Source organism: Carassius carassius, chromosome 11, assembly GCF_963082965.1.
Source record: "Carassius carassius chromosome 11, fCarCar2.1, whole genome shotgun sequence".
Taxonomy (NCBI): Eukaryota; Metazoa; Chordata; class Actinopteri; order Cypriniformes; family Cyprinidae; genus Carassius; species Carassius carassius.
The window spans coordinates 20176162-20203472 of NC_081765.1; the positions used below are offsets into that span (position 1 = coordinate 20176162).

At 38.8% G+C, this 27311-nt stretch overlaps 1 protein-coding gene across 1 annotated transcript in view; it reads right to left on the reverse strand.

Annotated features, from left to right (window-relative positions):
- Window positions 1-3947: 3947 nt before the first annotated feature.
- LOC132152457 (parathyroid hormone 2 receptor-like) overlaps window positions 3948-27311 on the reverse strand; it is a 59905-nt gene continuing 36541 nt past the window's right edge. Inside the window, exons 8-10 of the mRNA XM_059561214.1 lie at window positions 23482-23542; window positions 17710-17776; window positions 3948-4841 (exon numbers count right to left, since the gene is read on the reverse strand). Coding sequence (XP_059417197.1) covers window positions 4452-4841; window positions 17710-17776; window positions 23482-23542 — 518 coding nt within the window. The 3' untranslated portion in view covers window positions 3948-4451. The remainder of the gene's footprint in view (window positions 4842-17709; window positions 17777-23481; window positions 23543-27311) is intronic.

The window sequence follows — 27311 nt, forward strand, 5'->3', positions numbered from 1 at the left end:
GGATAATCTGTTAATTGTCTGGAGATCATGGAAGATAGGGGGTCTTGAAAAACGTTCTTCTATTTTTGAAAGACATTGGTAGTCCACAAACAGATGACAAGAAACAGGATTACACACAACTCACTATTTTTACTACAAAAAATGGCATTGAATAGTGCGTACATGTCACTTTGTCTTAAGGACAAATTTAAGGATCCATCTCAACTAATGCTGTAAATTATAGGGAATCCTGTCAGTTTGTATATAGTTCTAATACATAAGGTTAAAATAAATAGCTAGTAATAATTATTCTAAATCAATTAATTCAAAATCCATTTATTTTTAGATATAACAAGTAACACTCAAATAAAACGTTATTAACATTTCAATTGCATAAGGCAGTTTTTATATCAACTTTTTAATGACAATCATGTTTCTACCCCAATTAATTGCTGAAATTGAATATTTAAACAGTGGCTGTCATAAAAAAAATACTGTTTTCATGACTGGTTTATTCAAACATTAAATATAACATCACTAGCAGGTTAAAGTAAAATATATTTAATATACAATATATTCAGCAAAATACACTTTTTTCTGTGTTGATTAACGAGCTTTAGCCATTGAATATATGAATCAATGGGCCTTTCATGCAGCTACAGGAATGTAGCTATATGTGAATGTAGACCCAAAATGTAAAGCCGAAAGTACACAAAAAATATAAAAAATATAAAGTACACGAAAATTTATTGTCTCCCAAAAGAAATAATCGACTCTGAACAGCCTAAACGAGTCATCAGTAATTCAAAAATTCAAATCCCACTTCCATGATGGTTACACGTTATGGGGTAACATATTTGCATAAGCCCACCTATATTATACGTTGGACATTTTTTCCACAGCAGTACAGCCCCAATCTTTTTTGTGTTTCCATAATTTTACTGATGTCTGCTTCACTAATCACTAAAATTCAACGCAGGATTCATAAATGCTTACTCCAGAAAGACGGAGCAGTACCGTTTGTTTGGACTAGCTGGCTCCCCTGAATCATAACCTGTAAGCATGATAAATAATAGATGTTTATATTTTATATTGAGCATTCATAATGTGGAACTCTGGCAACAGGTGTATCGTTTCTGACACGTGCTGTACGCAGAAGATCAATCACAACAGACTGGGCCATCTGACCAATCAGAGCAGAGTAGGCACACAGAAAGGAGGGGTTTAGAGACTGAGTCTTATGCCCCGTTTCCACCGCAGGAACTTTACCCAGGAACTAGGGATTTTGGCCTGGTACTCGGTGTGTTTCCACCGCAGGAACTAGGAACTAAATAAAGTTCCGGGTAAAAAAATGCCCCTCAGAAAGTCCCTGCTGGCGAGGTGGTACTTTTTCAAAGTTCCTGAACTTTCGGGGGCGGGACTTGGTCGCTAAACATCCTGATTGGTTGAGTTCACGCAGCATTGGTTGAGTTCAACCACCATTTATTCGGATCAACATTTTCAAAATATTACTGTTATTGTGTCATGAAATGTAATTTTAAAAGTATTTCAGGCGAGAATGTAGTTGTTTAAAACTCAAATCTGTGGTTTATTTATAAAGACAGCGCCTATTTAAAAATGTGTTTCGCCGATCTCAGAGACGGTGAGCTCCACGCGACCAGCGAGAGCTCAGTCCTCATGTATCCACCGAGAAGCAGCCTCTACTCGGCTAGACCTTCTGATGTATGCGCTGGCTCTGATGTCTCTTTAGTGGTTAAACATAAAATATAATTCAGCTGCGGGGTAAATCTAACAGGTTTTCTTTGGTCTGTATTCAATTTATCTATATGTTAAAATGAAAATAAAAAAGGCAAATCTATATAATATTTCGTTTCATTGTAATGGCTGTATATCCCTGAACTATTTATGCAGCTGTTATTATGTTTAAATGAAAACGAAAGGAGGCAGTGGTATTTGATATCCTATTTCGTTTTATTGTAAATATACTGAGAGGAAAATTGCAGTAGCCAAAGCGAGTTGAGTTCATGCAGCATTGATTGAGTTCAATCACCATTTATTCAGATCATGTTCAAAATATTACTGTTTTATTGTGTCATTAAATGTAATTTTAAAAGTATTTCAGGCGAGAATGTAGTTGTTTAAAACTCAAATCTGTGGTTTATTTATAAAGACAGCGCCTATTTAAAAATGTGTTTCGCCGATCTCAGAGACGGTCAGCTCCACGCGACCAGCGGGAGCTCAGTGATCATCTATCCGCCGAGAAGCAGCCTCTTCTCAGAAGGCTAGACCTTCTGATGTGTGCCGCTGGCTCTGATGTCTCTTTAGTGGTTAAACATAAAATATAATTCGTTTTGGGTAAATCTAACAGGCTATCTTTGGTCTGTATTCAATTTATCCATATGTTAAAATGAAAATAAAAAAGGCAAATCTATATAATATTTCGTTTCATTGTAATGGCTGTATACACATATCCCTGAACTAAGTACATTTATGCAGCTGTTATTATGCTTAAATGAAAACGAAAGGAGGCAGTGGTATTTGATATCCTATTTCGTTTTATTGTAAATATACAGAGAGGAAAATAGCAGTAACCATGGTCAGCTGACTTAAGTTATCAAGTATATGCTGCTGTTTGCAGATTTACTGGATTTGCGTCGTCGCGGACATCACACTCCCGAGTCGAATGCTTAAAGTCCGCACTACCGAGAATGCACGTCCAAAATCAGCGTAGCTACTTTGTATTGAGAAACGCGCGCAGACCTACGTCACCAGTCTATTTGCCTAATCTTCCCGGTACTTTACACCGCGGTGGAAACGCAGAAAGCAACAGGTCTGGGGGGAAAAAAGTTCCCTGGGAAAAAAAGTTCCTGGTACAAATGTTCCGGGTAATTGCGGTGGAAACGCGGCATTAGAACTGCTTCGAACAAACATTTGAGAATATGTGGAAAATAAGGTGATATTAAAAACATATTTTAAGAAAATTAAGTGTTTTTTTTACCTTGCATGTAAACACATTGTAGTAAATTCCCAAAACAATATTAGGAACATAAAAAATTGCATAATAGGTGCAATTCAAACTAAATTTAAATAAAAAAATATCAATAATCAAGATTACCGTTGCTATCCTGTCTCATATCATTGCACCCACACCAGATTGGTCTATTGTTAATTAACCTTCTGCCCTGTTTACACCTGGTATTAAGATAGGTTTTGGTTGATCGGATCACAAGTAGACAAGGGAGACACATTCCCATTTACACCTGGTGTTTTAATCCATCTCTTTTTGACCACTTCTGTCCTGATTTGATGGGAGGGTCTATTGGCGAGGGTATATGTGGGCTTTTTCAGATTTTTTGATCTAATATCGAATAAAGCTCACACAACTTACATTAATACATGAAAGGAGACAATAAAAAACAATAGAGAGCAGCAGCTTTCATTTCTGCTATGATATCCGCAAAACTTTCTTGAACGCTGTGGGTTTGTTTTAGAATCAGGACTAGTAAGACAACATTGGCCTTCACACCGATCTTTCGATTTCAGATGGCAAAGTTTAAAAATGGTCTGGCTAAAACACTTCAACAATGTATCCCACAATGTTTTAGAATTAGGTCAGTAGGCAAAGAAAAGGTGGTCTTTTGTTGCTGTTTGAATTCATTTGACCATAAGCACCCACACTACTGTTTTTGACAACTTCTGCAAGCGGTTGAAAGTGGACAAGCTCAAAACTTTTTACACCCCGTTAATACCTTTATTACTTATTATATATACCTTAATACCAGGTGTAGACAGAATCTTCAGAGTTTCAGATCTAAACAACCTCTAACTACCATGATGTGATGGAATTGATAAAGTGGAAAATAACTCTTACATTTAAGAAACCAGCACTGTCAGATTTTTGTTATGTATTTGAAATACATTTTATTGAATTAAAAATGTTCCTCTGTAATGGAATACATGAAGGACAATGGAGACCTTTTTTTTCACCCCAACTTTCAATAGCTCTTAATAAAAATGATCCTGAGGGTTGATTCTATGGTCTACACAAATATGTGGACGTCATGCTGTTGACTTGATGACATCTTAGCAACTGAAACCAGTATTCAAAAATAAATAGTTGGCGTTGCAATTGAAAATAAAAAACTCAAGTATTCACATTGTCCAGGTGGCAGTTTAAGAACCGCATGAAGCAACAAGAAACTTTATTCATCAGCATTTCCATAGCTGTGAATAGTTCTTGTTATAGTGATGAGTGGAGATATCTTGCCATGAACATATCAATCTGTCAGCGTATGGCAATGTGTCAAAAACAAAACTATGTGTCACAGCTTGAACAGGAAGTGTTCGTTGCTGAGGTGCTGTTGCCACCCGAAGCAGTGTGTGCTGCAGGTCACAAACTGTCATTTTTGCTCTTTAACCAATGCCCAATGTGCTATTATACCCAATTTGTCTGTATATCATTGCACCATTATCTACAGAGTTTCCTCGTCATCCTCCAGGCCACTGCTGGGCCTCGTTGGCAGGGACTCCTTCAGCAGGATGTCATCGACCTGCTTTGTACTGTCCTCTGGCTCCTCAGGTATGGAAGGTGGCAAGCTGTCAGCATCTGAATTGAGCACATAGCCTGGCAGGGAGGCATGGGCACTGATGGTTGGCCCCCCGCTGCTGCGGTAGACTCGGCTGGAGAAGAGCGTGGTGGAACAGGTGCCAGGGCCACCGGTAGCAAGCTGGGACTGACTGCTGGTGCTGTTGTTAAGGCCCGTCAACACAGAGCCATAGCGGTAGCTCCCACACACAACCGGGCCCTTCCAATCAAATGCTAGGTTCCACCGTGTCCATGTCTTCTTGATCTCAGTCTGGACCTGGGGATCAGAGTTAGATGCTAAAGGACACTAGATGTTGAAATGCACACTGATTTTACAGTATTTTTCAATGGAAAATGATCCGTAATTTAGCCCACATAGATTACTGTGTTGTTCACTGCATGAAGAACATAAAAATTGTCTTCTAATTTAGAAATAAAAGGACATTTTCTACCCTGATTTTAGCCCTCAAATTGTTTAAAAAAAGGAGTCTCTGCTGTGAGACTTCAATGGAAATGCTCATTGCTATAATTATAACATCTTTGCATATGAAATTAGCATGAGCACTTCCATTCTTTTGGGAGTATACACTAATTCTAAAACAAAACCACATATTTGACAAGTGTGAAATTAATGTGGGGAAAAAAATATAAGCTCTGAAATATACAGTCTGAACTCTCCCCCTACCTGTTATGAATTTCTTTCAATTACAATTTAGTAAATACTTCTTCTCTTCATTCCAAATGGTGCAGCCCAGGGGTGTCAAACTCAATTCCCGGAGGGCAATTGAGCACATCCCCGGAGCCCTGCAGAGTTTAGATTCAACCCTATTTAAACACACCTGATGCAACGAATAAAGTCCTTCAGGCTTATTTGAAAAATACATAGTATGTGTGTTGGAGCAGGGTCGAAACAAAACTCTGTAGGGCTCCGGCCCTCCAGGATTTGAGTTTGACACCCCTGGTGTAGCCAATTCAATTTAAATTCACACTCAGGAATTGAAAAGGCGCTAATCCTTTAATTCTGAATTTTGCACAAGGCTGAATTTGGCATTTAACAAGACAAGGCAACACAGATTTGAGAACGGAAGCTGGAATGATGAACACAACTCCACACTTGTTCCACCCACTGGCTTGTTCTGATTGGTCCATTGTTTTAAAACTAACTTAACTGCTCAAGTTTAACTACAGTATGTTTAAATTAATAACAATATTGTTACATTTACATAGCATTCACAGCTTTTTAGTGGGTGGTGGGATCTCCATTAACACCACCAGTTTGTAGCATCTGCCTGGCTGAAGCAAAGACAGCCATAGCGTGCCAAAACGCCCACCACACACTGACTGCTGGTGGAGAGGAGACCAAGTGCTGTAGCCAGTCAGTTTAAATAGGCATGAGTAGGAGGCTATGAGGAGGCCAAAGAACAATTTTGGCCGGCATGTCAGGGTTGTACTCCTACTCTTTTTGAGAAGCCCCCTGGGATTGCTAATGACCTCAGAGTCAGGGCTAGTTTAACAACTCATCCGAAAGACAGGGAGAGCACTTCCTGCTGTCCTCGCTAACACCTTGTCCGACAGCAACCTAGTTTTCTGAAGAAGGTCTCCCATCCACTTACTAACCAGTCTCAACCCTGCTTCACTTCAGTGGAAAACAGGCTTTCTAATCAAGACACCATAAAGCCAAGCTCACACTACAAGAATAAAGCGCATCGTCCTTACATGGTTTTGGTACACAGACACCCCCAGAAGGTAGGAAACAGCAGTTAAACTTGAGCATGTTAAGTGTGCAACACTTCTTAGTGTGAGAGATCCACTGCAGCTGTATCCCAATTCACAATACTGATTCATCCTTCATTTCCTGGGCCATCAAGTATTCAAGAAATGGATCCCTCATGACCCAGACGATCTCAAAACTCATTGCACACTGGCAACAACAGAACCTTTTTTTTTTTTGAGAAAAAAATGCTGGGTTACATTTTTAAATAATTGCTGGGTTTGACTTAAATATACAATAGTACAAATGTTACAAGAGCCAGAGTTTATTTGCATCTTACTAAGATGCTATTTCAGAGATATTATATACTTTTTATTATGTACATAAATAGACCAAGGTTAAAATATTTAGACAGGTTGTGGACCCTGATTTGTTTTCAGACAGCTGAATATAACTTTCAAAAATACAAAAGTCCAGTACAAACATTACTGCTGCTTGTCAATGCCAGCAAGGCAACAAGAGCCATACTCCTTAGGCTAGACAATCCCATTTAACAACACTCGGTCTGACCTTCATGGCCTTTGAAGATATAGCTTTTGAAGTCTGCTTCCTTAGAATAATGCAGCCCTTGAATTGCACTTAAAAATAGGTTCCAAAGGGGTTTTCGCAGTGATGCCATAGAAGAAACTATTTTGGGTCCCACAAAGAAACCTTTTAGTGAATAGTTCGTAAAATAACCATATATAGATGCCAATAAAGAACCTTTATTTTTAAGAGTGTGGTCTATGATTTTTTGTGCACAGGGTGCACCAGCATAACAGAAAACAAGAAACAAGAAGTCTTTACATGTGTGACAGGCCAAAGTGTCCAAAAAGAATGAGAAAACAGCACGGAATGCAAAAGCACATGCTGTGATAACCCCCTTTATTATTGTGAATAAGCAGCTTTGCTTATGCTCACCTCTCCATTACAGTAGCAGTAGATGATAGACACAAAGAAGCCCTAGAGGAAAACAAAAATAGATGTTAGTTAAGAAAAATAATTAGATGATTTATGGTGCAGGATAATGTATGTGGCGAAGATTAATTCGTAACACTTCACAATACAAAATAAAAATTTAACAAACTAAAAATTAACAATACTTCTACAGCATTTATTAATCTTTGTTAACGTTAATTTCAACATTTACTAATGCATTATTAAAATCAAAAGTTGAGCTTGTTAACATTAGTTAATGCACTGTGAATTAACATGAACTAACAAAGAAAAACGTCTAAGGTTACACATGTAACCCTGGTTCCTCGAGGGAACGAGACGCTGCGTCGAGAACGATTGGGGAACGCCCCCAGCGTGACGTCTCTGAATCATGTGTGTAATCAGTCCAATGGAAGGGCGAGACGTCATAGGCGGGTGACGTCAGAGACCAGGAAGCATAAAAACAGGAGAGGCGCAGCCGGCACCAGCCTCAAAGGATGAAGCAAGCGCCGGCCAGAGATGCCGGAAGTGTGGCACTGCGACGCATCGTCTCGTTCCCTCGAGGAACCAGGGTTACATACGTAACCTTAGACGTTCCTCTTCAGGAACTCGAGCTGCATCGAGAACGATTGGGGAACGAGAATGCCCACGCCGCCAGACTTTACAAATCTCTGCCAGTGTAAGAAACTGCACAGCTAGGACGAGAGAACAGAGGGGCCTGGAGCGGCTGGTAAATCTAGACCGTAAAATCTTACAAAGGTCAAAGGCGTGGACCACCCAGCAGCCTCGCAGATGTCACGCATAGAGACACCTGCTAGGAAGGCCTTGGAGGCCGCCACACTTCTAGTGGAGTGAGACTTGACCCCCAGGGGAGAGGGGAGGTCAGAGGACTCATATGCAAGAGAAATAGCATCTACTATCCACCGGCTGAGGGTCTGTTTAGTAGCAGGAAGACCTCTCTTAGGGGGACAATAACAGACAAACAACTGGTCCGCCCTTCTCCACAGGGCAGCTCTGTGGACGTATGTGTCCAATGCTCGCACTGGACACATACAATTAAGCTTCTTCTGGTCTGGCTCCCGAAAGGGAGGAGGACTGAAGGCCTGGAGTACGACAGGCCGTGGTGTAGAGGAGGGAACCTTAGGGACATACCCCGCACATGGGTAAAGGAAAGCTTTAGCCAGACCGGGCGCAAAGTCTATATAAGAAGGGGCCACAGAGAGGGCCTGCAGGTCCCCAACTCTCTTGAGAGAAGAAATTGCCAACAGGAAGACAGTCTTAATAGAGAGAAGGCGATCGGAGATCTCCTCAATAGGCTCGAAGGGCGGCCTACAGAGAGCTTCTAACACCACAGCCAGGTCCCACGTGTGGACACGAGAACGTACTGGGGGCCTCAGCCTCAGCGCATGGCGGAGGAAACGTGTAACGAGGGGGTGTCTGCCCACTGACTGGCCACCGAGAGGGGCGTGGTAGGCCGCAATGGCCGCCACGAAGACCTTCAGGGTGGAGTGGGTCAACCCTGCAGAGGCCCTGCAGGAACTCCAGCACTGTACCAATCGGGCAGTTAACTGGGTCGAGCTGGCGGTCTCCGCACCAAGAAGTGAAAAGTTTCCACCTCAAGGCATACAGTTTCCTCGTAGAGGGAGCTCTGGATTGGAGAATGGTCTCAACAACCTCGGTTGAGAGACCGGAAGCTACGAGTTGTGCCCCCTCAGGGGCCACACCCATAACTTCCACAGCTCCGGGCGGGGGTGGACTATGGTGCCCTCCGCCTGTGAGAGGAGATCCCTCCTGACGGGAATCTCCCAGGGAGAGCCGTCTAGGAGGGAAATCAGGTCCGAGAACCATACTCGACCCAGCCAGAACGGGGCTACTAACAGCAGCCGGACTCCGTCCCGGCGCACTCTCTCCAGAACTCCTGGGAGCAGAGCAATCGGGGGAAAGGCGTACAGACGAAGCCTCGGCCATGTCTGTACCATGGCGTCCAGCCCCAGTGGAGCTGGATGAGTCAGAGAGAACCAGAGGGGACAGTGCGATGTCACTCGAGTTGCAAACAGGTCCACCTGAGCCTGGCCAAAAACTCTCCAAAACTGCTTCACCACCTCGGTGTGAAGCCGCCATTCCCCGGGCCTCGGCCCCTGCCTCGACAGGATGTCTGCTCCCATATTCATATGCCCAGGAATGTGAACCGCTCTGAGCGAGAGGAATTTGTCCTCGGCCCACACAAGGATCTGGTACGCTAGTTTGCTTAGACGGCGTGAGTGCAGACCTCCTTGGTGGTTGATGAAAGAGACCACCGCTGTGTTGTCGGTGCGCACCAACACATGGTGACCTCTTAGGTCTGGGAGAAAATAACGAAGTGCATGCAGCACGGCCAGCATCTCCAGGCAGTTGATGTGCCATGTCAGATGGCGACCACTCCACAGACCGCGGGCAGGGTGGCAACTCATGACCGCACCCCAGCCGGTGAGGGATGCGTCCGTCGCTAGCATCACGCGGCGACAAGGAGCTCCCAGCACTGGGCCCTGAGACAAGAACCAAGGCTTCCTCCACATATCCAAGGCACGTAGGCAGCGCCGCGTGACCTTGATCATGCGAAGTGGGTTTCCCCTCGGGGAGAACCCCTTGGTCTTGAGCCACCACTGTAGGGGTCTCATGTACAGCAGGCCAATAGGTATCACGTTGGACGCAGCTGCCATCAGACCCAGCAGTTTTTGAAACTGCTTGACAGTGAGTGACTGGCCTTCTCTCACTCTCGCGACTGCGTCTATGATTCCTGGTCTTTGACGTCACCCGCCTATGACGTCTCGCCCTTCCATTGGACTGATTACACACATGATTCAGAGACGTCACGCTGGGGGCGTTCCCCAATCGTTCTCGACGCAGCTCGAGTTCCTGAAGAGGAACTGCATTTTCATTGCTTCATATTGCGCCGGGTGTATTGTAGGGCCCAAAGTATGAGCAATATTAATTCATTAGCCAACCGCAGAAATTGGAGTTTTTTTTTTCACAATCACTATTTGAAAAAAAAATGTATAAAGAAATACATGTATAAAGACATTAATTTGTAAGTTTGGTCACAATTTGGTGATAAAGAAGGAAGGATTAATCTCGGGAAAATGTTCATACAGTATGTTATAAACAGTTAATTGATGCACTGGTCCATGTTTTTTTCTTGGTCATGGATTGTTTTCAGTGAGTTGGCATCATTATTTTCATATTGGGTATTTAATTAGTTACAGTTGACACTGACCATCTGTTTAGTTTATATATTATATTTAGCAGCATAAAAACAAATTCAATGTTTCTGCATTTCATTAAATCATTTTATTGCATTACCCAGTTCTGTGAATTGTAACTGATGATACCGTAAGTGTAAAGTGAAGTTATGTATTCTTGATGTGAAGGACATGCATTGAATAGTGTCATCCAGCGCCAAAAAAATAAAAAATAAAACTCTTAACCTAACCAGCACCTGTCATTTAAGACAACCGAACTTCTCTGACAGAAATCAATGTGGTGTGTCATGAGATGTCAAGCCTATTTGGAGTGCTGTGAATTGGATTGACCAGTCAATTTATTTCTCTGTCCTACATGCTAGATTTTATTTTGTGCAGTTTGCAACGAGCATCTACAGTACGTCAGCAAAATTCCCATCAACATCTGTGGGTCCATATTAATCATATTTACTAGTTGTAAATTATTATCATGCATAGTTTGTGTTCTGTATTAAATATCTGAGTTTTTCCCAAAGAAACCACTTTTTTTTCTTTTCCTTGCAATATGAAAAATGAACAAAATTTATAAGAGAAGATTAACCATTCATATCTTTAGTGAAGTTTTCCCTCTCTTTTTCCCTCTGCAACAGTGGAGTATTTTTATAGTACAAGAAATGCTTTGAATGCACAAAAATGTTTCATTGCCAGAGCATTTTTTTTTAGTGTTTTTCCCTTTTATTTAGTCTTTTACTACCAAATTAATATCAATATTAATCAATGCAAAATATATGCACAGTATATGTATAATTGTATACAAATTTGAATTTAAGATGTTGGATTATCAAAAGAAAAACAAATCCTTGTTGACTTGCAGAGATCACTGATTACATTAGCCATTCATGAAATAAAGGAATCGTTTCCATGCAAGTACCTGGAAAGAATTGAAGAACAGCTCACAATACATCCGCACTTCCCAGCCAAGACCTGCGAATGTGTGTGGCATTCCAACAAACACAATGTAGTGCACTCCAAATACAAACACCAACACAAGTGTAGATTTGGCAAGCTTCCTGAACAGAGAGAATGAAAATATTTTGTGAATGAAAGGGATAGTTCACTAAAATATTCTGTTATTTACTCACCCTTGTGTCAAAACCTGTTTGAATCTCTATCCTATATACTATACCGAGCTACATTTGCTCAGCAAAATTCAGAGAACGAAATGCAATCATCTCATTAGGGATCAGCGCAATCTTGAAATTACATGAGGGACACAAGGCGACAAATTTCCCCTTGCACATTTCCCATCGGATTCAAAACTGTTGAACTGCTTGATTTGGAAGTGACCTCTGAGTAAGGAGTGCTGCATGCTTGATGCACGCTTTACTATTGACAATGAACCTACTTTGGAACAAAGTTTCACAAAAGTTTCACTAATGTGATCGCATCTGTAGGAATTAATGTTCAGGCTGGTATTTTTTCTTAATGTAAACAGGGGCAGATGATGTTGGGCTCCAACAAAAATATAAAATCATCGTAAAAGAAGCCCATTTATTTTCAAGTCTTCAGAAACTACATGATAGATTTGTGCCAGAAACAGACTGATAGTGAAGATGTCATATGCTATGAATCATCCTCTCCACTGCAAAGTTATCATATGGTTTCAGATGACTAGAGGACACAAGACCTTTTATTGTCTGTGTGTGACGACGTAGTTGCTATATTATGAATTCAGAAAGTCTGTCTTTAATCCTTGTTTGATGGATTGCAACCCACTCAACTGTCACCTCTGTGTGGCTTTAATCAGAATAAAGACACCTTGCCTGCCAGACAGGTTAAAATGTCTTGCAAATAAGTCATGAAAAGAAACATTCAAAATAATTGGGGACAAGTAATGCTGGAAGATACTGAGGTATAAATCCTCTTTTAATTGAAGCCAGGCTAAGTTTGATCAACAAAAGTGTTCGAGTAAAAGGAGTGTCAAATGAGAGTCAAACGATGTGAAGTGCGAGCGTACAAGGTCATTTGCATTACAGATTCATTTCTATTCGATTTATGACAAAGCTCTCTTTGGCTGAGCAAAACACACTATTTGCTGATGTGTTTGTAAATATGAATAGGTGTCTTTATGTCTGTTCTACTAGCTCTGCAAGCTGACACCTGTGGTTCTTTGTACTGTTAATTAGCAGGGAGGCAACAATGATGATACTATTATTAGCAAATCAAAATGACATCCACTGGCATTGTGTTTGCTCCATCCTGAATAACATTTTGACAGGCCAGATCCAAATATGCTTTTATAGGGTTTAAAAGCATTGTTTTTCAAAGGCAGACAAAAGTGGAAGCCAAAATTGTTTCTTTCAGCATGAAACTAGATCAAATCTATCATAGCCAGTGTCTTTAAAAATGTGTCACTGATTTTAGCATATGATGGAATGATAGAAAACACAACCTGAATCAAACTGCAGAATGAGAAGGTGTAGGGGAAGCTTATTATCGCATCTCTTAGCCACAGGCAATTCTGCCTCCAAGCTGTCAGATGAAAGATTTTGCCTAAATTGCATAAGGAAATAAATAACTGCTGTAGGGACAGTTTCCACTCTCAGAAATCTAATAGCAAAGACAGTGCCACTGTAATGACAGAAACAATTTGGGCTGGTACAACACTGCATTCAAAAATTCAAGGCACTTAAATGAATGAAAACAGGCCCAGTGGGAGTGAACGCACAAACCTGTACTGTTTCCGTGTGTCATATCTGCCTGCGTTAGTCTCACGGATCTTGGTGGCAAGAACCCGCACAATATTCACAAACAGGAGGAAGTTCAGCTGAAAGAGAAAGAAAACAAAGAATGAACTGAGTAAAAGGTAACAGCTAATAAAATCCCTTCCCCGCCTAAACATACTTTAGGTAACTGAAAAACTGTAATAAGGATTAAGTATAACTGGACAATAAAGCCTGTCACAGGTCACCATAAGATGACCAACTAAGTGATATGTATGACTGCTTTTTTCCCCCAAATGAGTGGGGAAAAATGCTAATTTCGATCTGCTTAATTATTATGAGTGGGTTATCTATGCAAGAGATTTTGAGCTCAGTATGAATCAATAAGACAAACAAAAATACATTCTGTGAGCATAAAAGCATTTATGGTATTTTTAATTCAGCATTTCACATACAAAAATAACTAGATGCATTATTTGGTGTGTAAATTTATTCATGTTAAGTTATTTCATTTTCTATTATGCATATGTACTTACCAAGTGTTTTGGAAGCAAATAAGGCTAATGTATACGTGTCTTATCCTCCTCTTCACAATACCCCATACATTCTCTGTGAAGTTCAGGTCAGGCATGTTTGACTCCTCAATCAAGCACAGTAATATAATGGTGAGCAAATCACTTAGAAGTGGTTTTGGCACTGTGGGCAGGTGCTAAAGTCCTGCTGTAAAATTAAATCCGCATCTTCAAAAAGCTTGTCAGCAGATGGAAGCATAAAGTGTTCCAAAATCTCCTAGTAGATGGCTGCATTGACTTTGGACTTGATAAAACACAATGGACCAACACCAGCAGATGCCACATCTCCCCAAATCATCTCTGACTTCAGAAACTTCTGAAGCCCTCCCAAGTTCTTAAATTGGCTTTTCCTGACAGTCTTCCCAAGTCTTTGATAATCCCTGTTGCTTGTGCACCTTTTCCTACCACACTTTGTCCTTCCAGTCAACTTTCTATTGATATATTTTGATACAGCACTCTATAAACAGCCAGCCCTTTCAGCAATGACTTTCTGTGGCTTACCCTCCTTGTGTCAATGATCTTGAACTGTCAAGTCAGACGTCTTTCCCATAATTGTGGTTGCATGTTTCTAAACTAGCCCAAGAGGTACCCAGTATTTATACTCATAATTAATCAATTAAAATTAAACTGCGGTGCTCTTCGACATGCAACAGGAAAACTATGATATCACTTCCAATCAAGACAATCACACATTTAAATGACCCCTTCTGCAGAATATTGCCCCACACTCACCATCTGTTCAGTGGGAGTATGAGACAAAATGGAAATGTGCTTTTATGGTTTGCAACACATGCATTTTCACTGGCCAAATTTTACTCTCATTATACATCTGAATCTGCTATTAATTGTTATCCATATTACATATGGACTGAGGAGAAAAAGCACAACCATAAACTTGTTTCACTGTCTTTTAATGATATACTACTTTTGAGGCAAAAGGGAAGAAGGAAGGACATATGAATTCACTTCTTGCTCAGTTTCTGTCTCATATTTTATAACCATTTATTTGCAAAATAAGTCACAAAATAAGAGATAGCCAATAATAATAATTCAAAAAGTTATTCAGTGCTTAATCTTTCAGTGTGTTAACATGTGAATCTGAATGACAGTGTGACATTTCGTCATTTCAGTGTCTGAGCAGATCAGCGTGAAATGGAGCTGAGGAACGTTTAGTCATTTTCAGTCTTTTTTCTGGGGCAAAATTCATGTTGGAAACATCTTTTTACAACCACACAGACCAACTTCGATAGCCTTGTTTGTGTAACTTGTAAGGAGAAGTCCAGTTGTGCTGCCTGACACAGGTTAAACAGAGCTATGGAAAAAAGTAGTTGTGCTGAGGCAGTTCATCATCCCCCATAGAAAACTACATTTGCTTGATGTGCACAAAAAGAACAGCTGAATATACAAAATTTAATCTCTTACCAGTACGGAGATTACTAAAACCTAAACTTAACTAAAACCAGAATTTCCCGTCTTTCGTGGGCCTTTTAATAATTTACTCAAACAAACAAGCTAACCTTTCAGCTATGCCTCTGCCTCTGTATCCTTGAGGATGCATTGATGGAGAATGAGCTGATTGTGCTGTAGAGCATTATTCAAAGGTCCGATAGCGCAAGATTCTTTTCAATTAATAATACGGCGAGGAATAAAACAAGTATGTCGGACACATGTTAGGTGTTAGATATATATTCCACTATCGCTACATTTGCAATTAAATATATTTTATTACAGGGGGCTATTCACAGTAAGTATAAAAACATGGATGCAGTTTAAACTGAGGGTAAACAGTGGCAGATTACTTTTGCGCCAAGTAAAAAAAGCATAAATCTCATTTTATTTGCACCAAGATGTAAATACCAACAAATGACATACACAAAAAGTGTATGAAAATTGTGCTATTTGTACTAAAAGTAGCATCTACTAGCGTTGTCAATGAGGTTGATTTATTGCACTCAGTGACACTACCTAAAAATTCATCCCTGTCAGAAGTGCTGGCTCTGCCTCTGCCAGCATGACTAAGAACAACAAATATTGTCACTTGCTATCAGCACAATCAAAGTCCATTAGAAAGTTTGTAACCCAAAAATAAATTCTTTAATAGTCCGGCTCTGTAGAGAACCAACTGTCCAGAGTCAAGTTCACCCCTGCTCACAGAGTGTCATGATAGGATCTATTAGGCTCTTCACTCTGTTCATGACAGTGCACTTAGGAATACATCAGCAGTGACCCTCTCTGCTACATGGATGGCAGAAGATTGCCCAGAAAGCAGCTAGCAGCAGGCAATCAACAGCAGCTGTGAGGTCCAGAGCCATACAGAAACAATGGTGTCATGTGACCAAGCATCAAACTGCTAGACCATGCATACTAGTGATAGACCTATCTGTGCTAAGATTTGCTGAGAAATATCTGAATCTAGAATGATAACAAATGAATACTAAAGTACTTTCGTAGTTTGGTAGAAGTTTGTTTTTTAGAGTAGAAAAGGGGCAATAATTACATTTCAATGGCATTGTCTGAGATTAGCTGTCAAAAGGCATTCAACATGTAACTTATACATTAAAAATACATTACAGCTGACTGCTTAATATTGAATCAGAATATAAACAATATATATTTTATTAATATATACATGTACACTATAGTTTGAAGTCTGTAAATTTTTCTTCTTTTGAAAGAAGCCTACAATGCTCATGAAGGCTGCATTTGTTTGATCAAAAATACAGTAAAAACAGTAATGTTGCTAAATATTATTTCAGTTTAAAATAATTGTTTTATTTTATTGAAATGCAATTTATTGATGGCAAAGCTGAATCTGAAGCAGCCATTACTCCAGTCTTCAGTATTACATGATCTTTCAGAAATCATTTGCTGCTCAAGAAATATTTCTTATTAGTATCAATGTTAAAAACGATCATGTTGATCATTATTTGTCTTGGAAACATGGTAGTGTTTTTATGTAGGATTCGATGAAGAATAGAAAATTTATTTTATATATATATATACATATATATACATATATATATATATATATATATATATATATATATATATATATATATATATATATATATATATATTTATGTGTGTGTGTGTGTGTGAGTAACAATGTAAAAGTCTTTAATGTCACTTTTGATCAATTTATTGCAAACAAAATTATTAATTTCATGAAAAAACCTTTCAAGTGACCTTTTAAATTAACACTACTTATTAACACTGTTTGCATTTGCATGAGTTAAAGGATATAATTTACTCACGTGAATGTGTTGGAATCTGCTATTCATTTCTGTCTTTGTGCACACTTACTGTTGATAGATTTAGTTTACTTTTTAGGATTATGATGCAAAAGGACCCATCCCTAATATTTTTTTTTACATCTGATGCAATGACATTATTTTTAACTGTTAATTTTAAATGTTCAAATGTTTTGGGGGGCCACTGTGCATCACTTAAATGTATGCACGGCTTATTGGTCAACTATCTTAATAGTTAAAACAGCAGCTGAAAACCATTCTGTTCAATGTGATAAATCCTGTTTTTAAATTCAGCCTCAGATTGTTAAAGTAACATAAAGATCTAGAAAGGAGAAGTGAGGTTAACATGTAGGCACCCCCACTGAGACGTTTCAGGCTCTCCTGACTGTGCCCATGCCTGAATTATGTTATTGTCTGCATCCAATAATTGGAAGAACTGGTAGAAACATACACATACAAGTTGTAATTATGGTAATGTTCTTGCCAGTTATTCTGACATTTGCCTTCTTTGCCAAAATGCTTTTCATCTTGCAGTGGCGAATAACAAAAAAGAATAAAGGTTAACTAAGATAGACAATTTCTCCCTCCTCAGGGAAAATTGCCTCAGTCTTTAACTGTTTCTTAGTCTATCACTTGGTTCTTCTCACGCTCTATCTATTAAGATCCAGACAGTTTTTAATGCCAGTTTTACTCACCCCAATGGCTGTCAGAATGGGAACCTGGTAGATCCATTTGATGTTTCCTGCACTCAGCTCCCAGCACCTGCACAGATAATGAAGGATCGAATGATAAACTGACACACACATTTTATGATTCAGGGGATATTTAAAAGGCACAGAGCGAGACAGTGGCAGATAGGTTTCCAGTACCAGTGGCAGTGCTAACACTGTAATGATAAACTGTACTTCACAATGCATACTGTATAGATCAAAAAGACATAGTTTAGTCTCTCTCCCTCTCCTTGAAATCACTGACCCCCTCCTTCACATTAAGCAAACCAAGGCGTTTTATAAAACTGTTTGTTTACCATCAATTTGTTTCATCATTCATAATCCCATTAGTAATGTTTACTATGATGTGGAGCTTAATAGATTATCTGCCATTCAGAGAATACAACCCATAAATAGGATATACTGTAAGTACTCAGAGGGAAGCAGAATGCATGCAGTCTGGAGACAAAATAAAGAAACAATGAACATTCATTATTAATTACCTCAGAATGATAAACAGATTTAATTATCCTAATTGAAGAAATTTTAGTATCACAGATTATTACTAAATATGGGTACTGCAGGCAGTCTATCGTGTCCACTCTAATATAAAGGAACAAATGAAGGAGTGCTATTGTTTCTTTCATGTGCAATCTGACAAGGGCTCATTAAAATATGACTAGTCACTACTTTTTACATAACGCAAGAAATAGAAAATAACACAAGCTTCACAGCAGAAAGAAATCAACAGGGAAACTAGATTTATATATTTGTGTATAAACCAGAGAACTATATTTGTGTATAAGCCACAAAAATGATAAATTTTCAGAAAAAAAAATAAAAATTATATATATATATATATATATATATATATATATTATACATTGTTCAATAAACAAATATATTAATAATATAAATTCTTATTATTATATGAACCATTTTAGTTCCCTTTCAGTCAGTCATGTTCAATGTTACGTTGACACTAACGTTAGGGGTCTCACTTGGGAGTCCTAATCACCTCTGAGTAATAAAAAAACAGGCCAATGAACATTGGCGAGTGGAATTTGCATGCCCAGCCCCTCCCCCGTACACACGAGTAAATAACAGGGCATCGTGCACCCACTCATTCAGATTATTACTTCAGAGCCGAGTGGTTGCCATATTTGAGCAATCACCCTCCCCTTCATCTCGAAAAGAGTAGAAGAGAAGTGAAATCTCTCTTGCTGCAGGTGATTCTGAGAGCAATTTCAGCGGTGTTTCAACAGTGTTTGGCACAGATAAGTGCAGCGAATCCCCCTGGGTGCCTCAAAAAAAAAAAAAATTGCAGTTTTCCCCCAAAAGAGCAAGTGGTAAGAATCTTTTTAAACGTCTCTCCATCCATGCATTTCTTGATAGTGTTGTTTTTGGGCCTCTTCTGATGGCCACAATTGCAGTCTCAAGTTCCTGAGAACCATGCTGAGACTGTGTTTGTTGATGATTTATGCTCTTGCCGAGTTAGCATAAGTCAAGTCAAGTCAAGTGTGTACAGTACATACATACAGAGAATTGAAATTGTGTTACTCTCAGGCCCTTGGTGCATACAGATAACACTGACAGTAGAACATTAAATACAGATAATAAAATATAAAGTACAACTATACCAATATACAAATAAGTCATGTGAAAAAAAGATAAGTGAAGCAGCACAAGGCACATGGCAGATAGAGTGCAAACCAGTTAGTTATAAACAGTGCAGATATAATGATTGTAGGCACCCTACCACACCCACAGTGATGCAGCTAGTCAGGATGCTCTCGATGGTGCCTCTGTAGAAGCTGCACACGATTGGGGCCGGGGCTCTGGCTCTTTTTTAGGAGGAAGTAGAGATGCTGCTGTGCTTTCTTGGCTAGTGCTGTGGTGTTGTCTGTCTAGGAGAGGTCCTCTGTGATGTGCACACCCAGGAACTTGGTGCTGCTCACTCTCTCCACAGTCGCACCGTTGATGGTCAGAGGAGCATGCTGAGTGAGCACTCTCCTGCAGTCAACTACAATCTCCTTCGTCTTCTCCACATTCAGAGAGGGATTGTTGTCACTGCACCACCCGGCCAGGCAGCTCACCTCGCTCCTGTAGTTTGTCTCATCTCTGTGGCTAATGAGACCCACCAGAGTCGTGTCAACCACAAACTTAAAGAGGTTGGAGTTGTGTGACGGTGTGCAGTCATAGGTCAGCAGAGTGAAGAGGAGGGGGCTCAGCATACATCCTTGGGGGGCATGGCGAGTGCCGTGATCACTACTCTCCTTCTTCATGAGGGTTTGAGTTTCCTCTGCCTCTACTCAGCTACACACTGATTAGCGCTCTGGGGGATCAGAGGATTATAGCACAAAGTTTGCGCCAGGGGTTATGCTCCTGAGTGATGCCATTGATCTGTCTTATGACTGATCTTGCTTGTTATTCTGGACTCCGAGGAGGAACAGATTTCAGTCACTGCATCAGAGGGTGAGCCAGTGTCCCGTGATGAAGCATCAGCTCAGTGTCACCCCTTAACCTTTTGGGCTCACTGAGTTGATGGCCGTGTTTTCCCAGGCTCCCATAAATATCGAGCTGGAGTGGAATTATCTACCCTCTCAAATTCAAATTCACCTCTTTTCTGCCCAAAGCTGCTTCCCAGCCTCCTCCACCCTAAACACCCTTGATGGTGGGGCCACCTGGGAGTTTGCGTCTTGGTGAATAATGTCACAGCACAGGCCCTCAGCCAGACCATATCAACTTTGGTGGGCCAGGAGCACTATCTCTGACTGAACCTTGTAGAGATGTGTGATGATGAAAAAGTGTGCTTTCTTTATGCACCCATCTCCCAAGCCGGCCTTTTTGGTGACACTGTCATAGACACTGCCCTCATTTCATCGTACAAGAAAAGTGGTGGGTTGTGACAAGTCCTGGATCTGTGTGTCTTGAATCGGACCCCTACACGAGCTCCAGTTCAAGATGCCTGAATGCATTCAGGAGGAAAACGGCAGTTCCACTGAAACTATTTCAGAGGCTCCTGGGGCATTTGTCATCTGCAGCTGCAGTAATGACACTCGGATTGGTACGTATGAGACTTCTTTAGCACTGGAAATTCAACCGAGTCCCAAGATGGTACACTCAGCATGTTGATTATGCTGAGTTGTAACCAGACTTTCAGCTCTTGGTCATAACTCATCTTCTACAGGCAGGAGTACCCTTAGAAGTGTACAGCCATGTTGTTTTTACAAAAGACACCTCAAAGACAGGCTGGGGCACCATGTGTGACGGACATGCAGCCTCGGGCTCCTAGACAGGACCTCGACTGCAGAGACTGATTTGTTGCCTTAAGTTGTGGGCAGTACTACTTGTCCTGTGCTGGTTTCAACTGTTGCTTCAGGGCAAGCATATGCTGATCTGCATGGACAACAATGTGACCACTGTGTACATCATTCATCAAGGAGGTCTACGCTCCAGTAGCATATCGCAACTCGTCTGCCATATCCTTCTCTGGAGTCAGGCATGACTCAAGTCGCTTCACATCATGCAGCAGACATGCTCTCTCAGACATGCAGACCCTGTGCAAGGTCAGGGAGGACAAGGGGCAGTTTTTGTTGGTTGCACCTTCCTGGCCCACTTGGACCTGGTTTTCTGACCTAATGGGCAGACTGAACATTTTTGTTTTTTAAATTAGAGTCAGAATTAAACCTCTATAAATCTACAATATTTTGAAGATACCTATAACTTTCTTAACATTTGCTTTTCAGAGTGGACCATCTTATGATCATGCAGAAAGCCATTAACCCACCATCACTCAGAACTGACAAATATCTAGATTCATGGTAGAGTTAACTTTGAATGAATAGAAGACCAGCTAGACGCAATATATATAAAATTGTATCTTTACTAACAAGGAAGTTAATTCAAATTAATTAAAAGATGTAAAAGTCTAATTCAAAAGCCCCTCAGCATATTAAAAAACCAGTTATTCTTGTTTTGTGTTTTCTAAAACATTTTTGATTTACTATATTTTTGTTTAGATTATGATTTAGATTACTGAAAATACTTACAGTACTTGTTCTTCAAATGTTTGTTCATTTAGGATTTATTTATAAAATTCAATAAAAGTACAAAAAAAAAAAAAAGTATTCTGAATATTTTCATAGCCCAGATTCAATAGTTAGTTTCTTGTCTAATAATTTGGTCAAGCAGTATTAAAAAACTACTTTATTTTCACTCTGTAAAATAGTTCCATACAAAGTCAAGTAGCACACAGACTGGAACACAGTATGTGAATGGGGTGGGGTTTAATGTTCACTGATGAATGAAACCCTGCTCAGAACAATCCTGAAATGAGAAGAAAAAGAATCAATTCTCTGCTGCTTCGGAATTGAAAGTACAAAAAAAAAAAAAAAAAAAAAAAAAAGAATAATCCCTGCTCTTCAGAACTCTTGCATAAATTTAATTTTAAAGTTTTAGGAAATGTATTTAAAAGTATGGACTTGCACACAAATAACATTAAATACAATCTACAAGACTGATAAAGAAAATACCATTTGGTGAGTTATGCACTTGCACAAATTACATATAAAAATAATCAGTTTACCCCAAAACTTTTTTCTTCCTCACTCTCACCCACAATTTTTTTTTATTTTATTAAATTTTTTTGCTGACATGGTTTTAAAAGTATTACATATTAACTGAGTATTCTTATTTCCAGGTACGTCTAGTTAATTAGTCTTGTTAGCCCGTTTTCCTTTAAGTGCATGTAAGATCTCTTGTTTTCCTTGTTCTTTATACGTTTTTGTGCCATTTAGAGATAACAGTATTAACTGCTTCCCTAATTTCTGAGCATGTCACGGATTAAGTTTTCAGTTCTAAAATTTATTACAAAAGATCAATGAATTTGTGATATCCCCTAATATTTCAAAAGATTAACTGATTTAATGATACCTGTAGATACTGTATGATACTCCTTAAATCATATTATGCAGTGTGACTTTTGTCTTTGTTTCTTATTTTTTTAAGATACACAAAAGATAAAAGATACAGTTTGTGATAAGCTAACTAGGCCACCATAACAACACCAGTAAAAACAAAGACAGACTACAGCTAAAACAAAGCCTTATGTTTATGTTCTCCCCAGAGAAGCAGCAAGATGTTGCATGAAGACATTTGCTTTTGTAACATCACTAACAGCCTGTAAGCTGCAAGAATTCTACTCGTGCTCTCGAGGGGAGTAAGACAATGACATTCAGCAAGTGTTTGAAAATAAAACAGAGAAAAGATAACGCCTTAGGCATGGTCCTACATCAGTGTACATGGAAACACTACTTCATTAAGATGATCTGGTGAGAATTTACACTTTACATTTACTTGAGATTTGAACTATAGGGAGGTGCAAATATTTATGATATATTCATTATTTTTGTTGAGACTGAAACAATACTGTGACCATTTTAAAGCACTTTTTATTTGGCTAATTCAAAGCTAGCAAAAAGAAAAGAAAAAAGAAAAAAATGTATTTTTTTTTTTAAAATACTAATACAGTATTTTCCACTGGCATTAAACTTTTTCAGTCTACTTTGCAACCAACCATGGCTGTTTGTTTGAAAGGTTGCACTTCTTATTACAAAATGAAAAACCCTAAAATTACAAAAATGCCAAAATATACAGTAGACAATATATTTTTAATCATACTAAATTCCCAGGTGACTTCATTTCTACAAAGATGATTAAGACACCAAGTTTTTGAGGATGAAAACATGAAATCACCTTGCATCTGCCAGCGTTGCCCTGACAACTGCCCATGCTGCAACAAAAAGAGTGGGAACACCTGAAATGAAACAAAGTAGAAAAAGTACATTTCAATGAACAGTTAATAAACATTGTACTATAAGTCAAAATGATAGTAAATCTTGTGGTAATTGTATTATTTAAATTATATAAACTCTGAAGACAAATATGCTGCAGGTGATGATGTTGCAAATATAATTCTGATAAGTAATCAGAGAACCCGAACTTTAATGACATTACATTCCTTAATATTACGTGGACTGTTCTAACAAGAATGCAACACAATTTTATTTCCTAATTTAGTATGGTCACGACCAGCTCAAAGCCGTGACAAATAAGTGGAGGACTTAATAAAGGTTGGTAAGGTTGCAACAAGTTTTTATTAATATAAGTAACAAAATAGGTAAAACAGGAAATCAATTACAAAGTAACAATCAATTCCTATCTGACAACCGATGTTAAAATGTCAGACAGAACCAAACTCAAAATAAATACAAAAGAAAACATAATCTAAACAAACAGAAACCAAACACAAAATAAACGGGAGAAAACAAGTCTCACAACATCTCTCAGCACTGGAGCTCTCCGAAGCACACCTCAACATTCTCAAAGCCTAAGCTTATATACAGGTGAACATCATTCTCTTGATGGCCCTGCACAGGTGTAAATCATTCTCCTGATGAGTCTCCCAGCCAGACCCACCAGTCGACAACATCAGGCACAACCAGAGACTCGTCACAGTATGCATTCTAGTAAACCACAATAAATGGCACGAACAAAAGCTAACATCATGTAAATGGATGTTAAAATATTTTAGGACATTTTTCCTCCATAAAATGTCCTAAAACATTTTAACATCCATTTACATGATGTTAGCTTTTGTTCGTGCCACTGAAGCATTTTTAAATCTTCAACATCCCCCCAGGGGTTCAAGAGCACCTGCTGAGAATTGCACTCATAGATGGATATCCTGCAGCATAATCTCCATAAAATACAGCTTGTTTACTTATTGCCAATGGAGTGTTTTCACTCCAAACACTGGACAGGAAGCACATCTTTTCTGTCTGGTACAGTTGAAACTTGATTGAATATTTGATTGAATACACACAATGTAATGAACATCAAAATAAATTCACAAGAACAAGTAAATTGTTTGCACACACACACACACATATATATATATATATATATTTTTTTTTTTTTTTTTTTTTTTTTTTTTTTTCTACATTAAAGGCAAAATAACTGAAATAATAAGAGCATATGTATAGACCTGGAAGTTCTTTAAGTCTGTCTAAATATCAGATAGTAATTGCAATGTCTTCTGGTCCATACCCTTTCCTCAGGGAGGTGTGCTAGACACTGATTAATGTAGCATAATTATACTATACATATTTATATAATTTGCTATTGTATTGTGGAGTGACACTTTCATTAACTTTTCTACACTACACAGCCTAATACTCACAATAAAAATAATAAGTTCATATAGATCATAACACAGTCTAAGAAGTGGATTATCCTTCACCTGAAATGTTTTTTCATACAGAAATGCGAGGCAAATGTTGGATCACAATAATTAGGAACCACAGTTTCCACAAATCCCTTCGCTCGACTGGGATATTCTCTTTTATTCTGGACGGCAAGGGCAATGACTATAACCTTGAGCGTATTTTGCAGTATTAAACATATATTTATATGATTTTATCAGGCTCCGAAAATTCTTCAAAAAGAACGCAAATAATGGCCTTTTCAGCTTCCATAGTTGCAACTATTGCGTCATCAGAACAGGGTGTCCAACACACCACTGCTTCCATTTAAAAAACGTTTTGCTCCGTTTTGTTTTGTTTTGTGATCGGGTCATTGTCTTGATTATTCACAGGTGTGCCTTGTTTAGTCATATAGTCTTCTGTATAAATAGCCCTCATGTTGTTTTGGCAGCAAAAGTTGGACTAGCACCCTAATGTGTTGGCATACGGCAGCCATGTAGCACCCGAATGCCCACCACACACCAGCTCATTGGTGAAGAGGAGACAGAGTTAATGAAGCCAATCAGTATATGTGGATGATTGGGAGGTCATGATGATGGACAGAGGCCTATAGGCGAATTTATATATATATATATATATATAAGTGTGTGTGTGTGTGACGAGTGTGGTGGGGCCGAGAACCGTGCAGAGTGAGGCTGGTAGAGTAAATGATAATAAGTGAATGAAAGCAAAATTAGAAATTAATTGGAAAATAAAAATAAATTCACACAGCTTTGGAAAAACATGAATGTTGGTAAGTGATTGATAGACATTTGAGTGAACTACTTGCCCTTATTTGGCTGAATTACTTATAATTTTGAGACTAAAATTGTCATTTGCCACAATGATTACTGCATCACACAGGATGGTTCAGTTCCCTTTTCTTAGCAACGGCTCCATCAAATAAATATGAATCATTTATGTAACACATCCTCATTGTGCCCTTACTTTAAGCACTGAAAAGTAATGAAAAATTACTTTCAAATTCACAGCATGAATCACTCAATCCTCTGGACACAGATGATTTTGCCTCATTATGACTATATTAACCCAATAAACGTGACATTATTGTGTAATACTTTCACAGACTTAACCCGTAGGTCATTAATAAGCCAAGCCAAACACATTCATGAGAATGTGGTGAGCAGCCGCTCCTATAACAGGGAATCTGCATATCAAAGGTGCTTCTATCTCTGCCCTTCCAGTAGGAACACATCAAACAGGAATGACAAATAAATAAAGAACACTTCAACTTGAAACCACTTGAAAAGGAAGCAACCTCTCAAAACAAACCGCAGTGAGCTATCGTTGTGCTGTTTCTCAGCGTGGGAGTGGAGGGAAGGGTATGAATACCACTTGCTATAAATAATAGCTGATTGGGTTCCATGTAGACATTTCTCAAAGGAATAAATATATATATTCAAAAGGAAGCCATTTCTGAGGGGGGAACTGAATGTTTATTATATTGAGCAAAAGAAAGAAAGTAGCATTGCATCCCTAGATAAACAATGCATTCACAGCTGCAGAATATTCCTGTTGAATTTACTTTGCTGCTTTGACCGACATAATGAACTCAGTCTAGAGACTGGTTCTACTGTCAGCAGTAGAAAACTGTTCTTCTGTCTTTTTAATAAGATTAGTCACTGTGAAAAAGGTAAAGGCAATTAGGAATGATGGAACGAGTTTGTATTCTAATTCCTGTATAAGTTCATTAAAAAAGAGAATGTTGTTTGCTGGTTTTACAGCTGCAAAGAAGACAACAATACAAAACTGGTTTACTTAAAAAAAAAAAAAAAACGCAAAAACAATTTGTATTCCTAGCCTCCTTAAGAAAGTAACCTATGAATGTAAAACAGCACAAATTAACATTGATTCATTGATGCCTGGCAATGTTTTTCTTCTGACATTCTTTTTTTTTTCTCTTTCATGTTGTAAATTGTTGATAGTCTGCTACTCCCTTTCCCGGGGTTTTTTTTTTTTTTTAATGGATGGATGTTATTTTGTTAAATATTTGTTAAATAAAAAGTTAATCACAAAAAAAGAATCATAAGATGCCATTAAAAAGATTAATAGAAAGTCAGAATAATTATGTTGTTTCATTTTAATTTGTAATACTGAACGACGATGGAACATTATTTTTCAGCAAGGACACATTAAGACATTTATAATGTTGCAAAAGATTTCAAATAAATGCTAATCTTGAACTTTATATTTACCAAAGAATCCTGTATTACAGTTTCCACTAAAATGTAAGCAGCACAACTGTTTTCAACAATTACAATA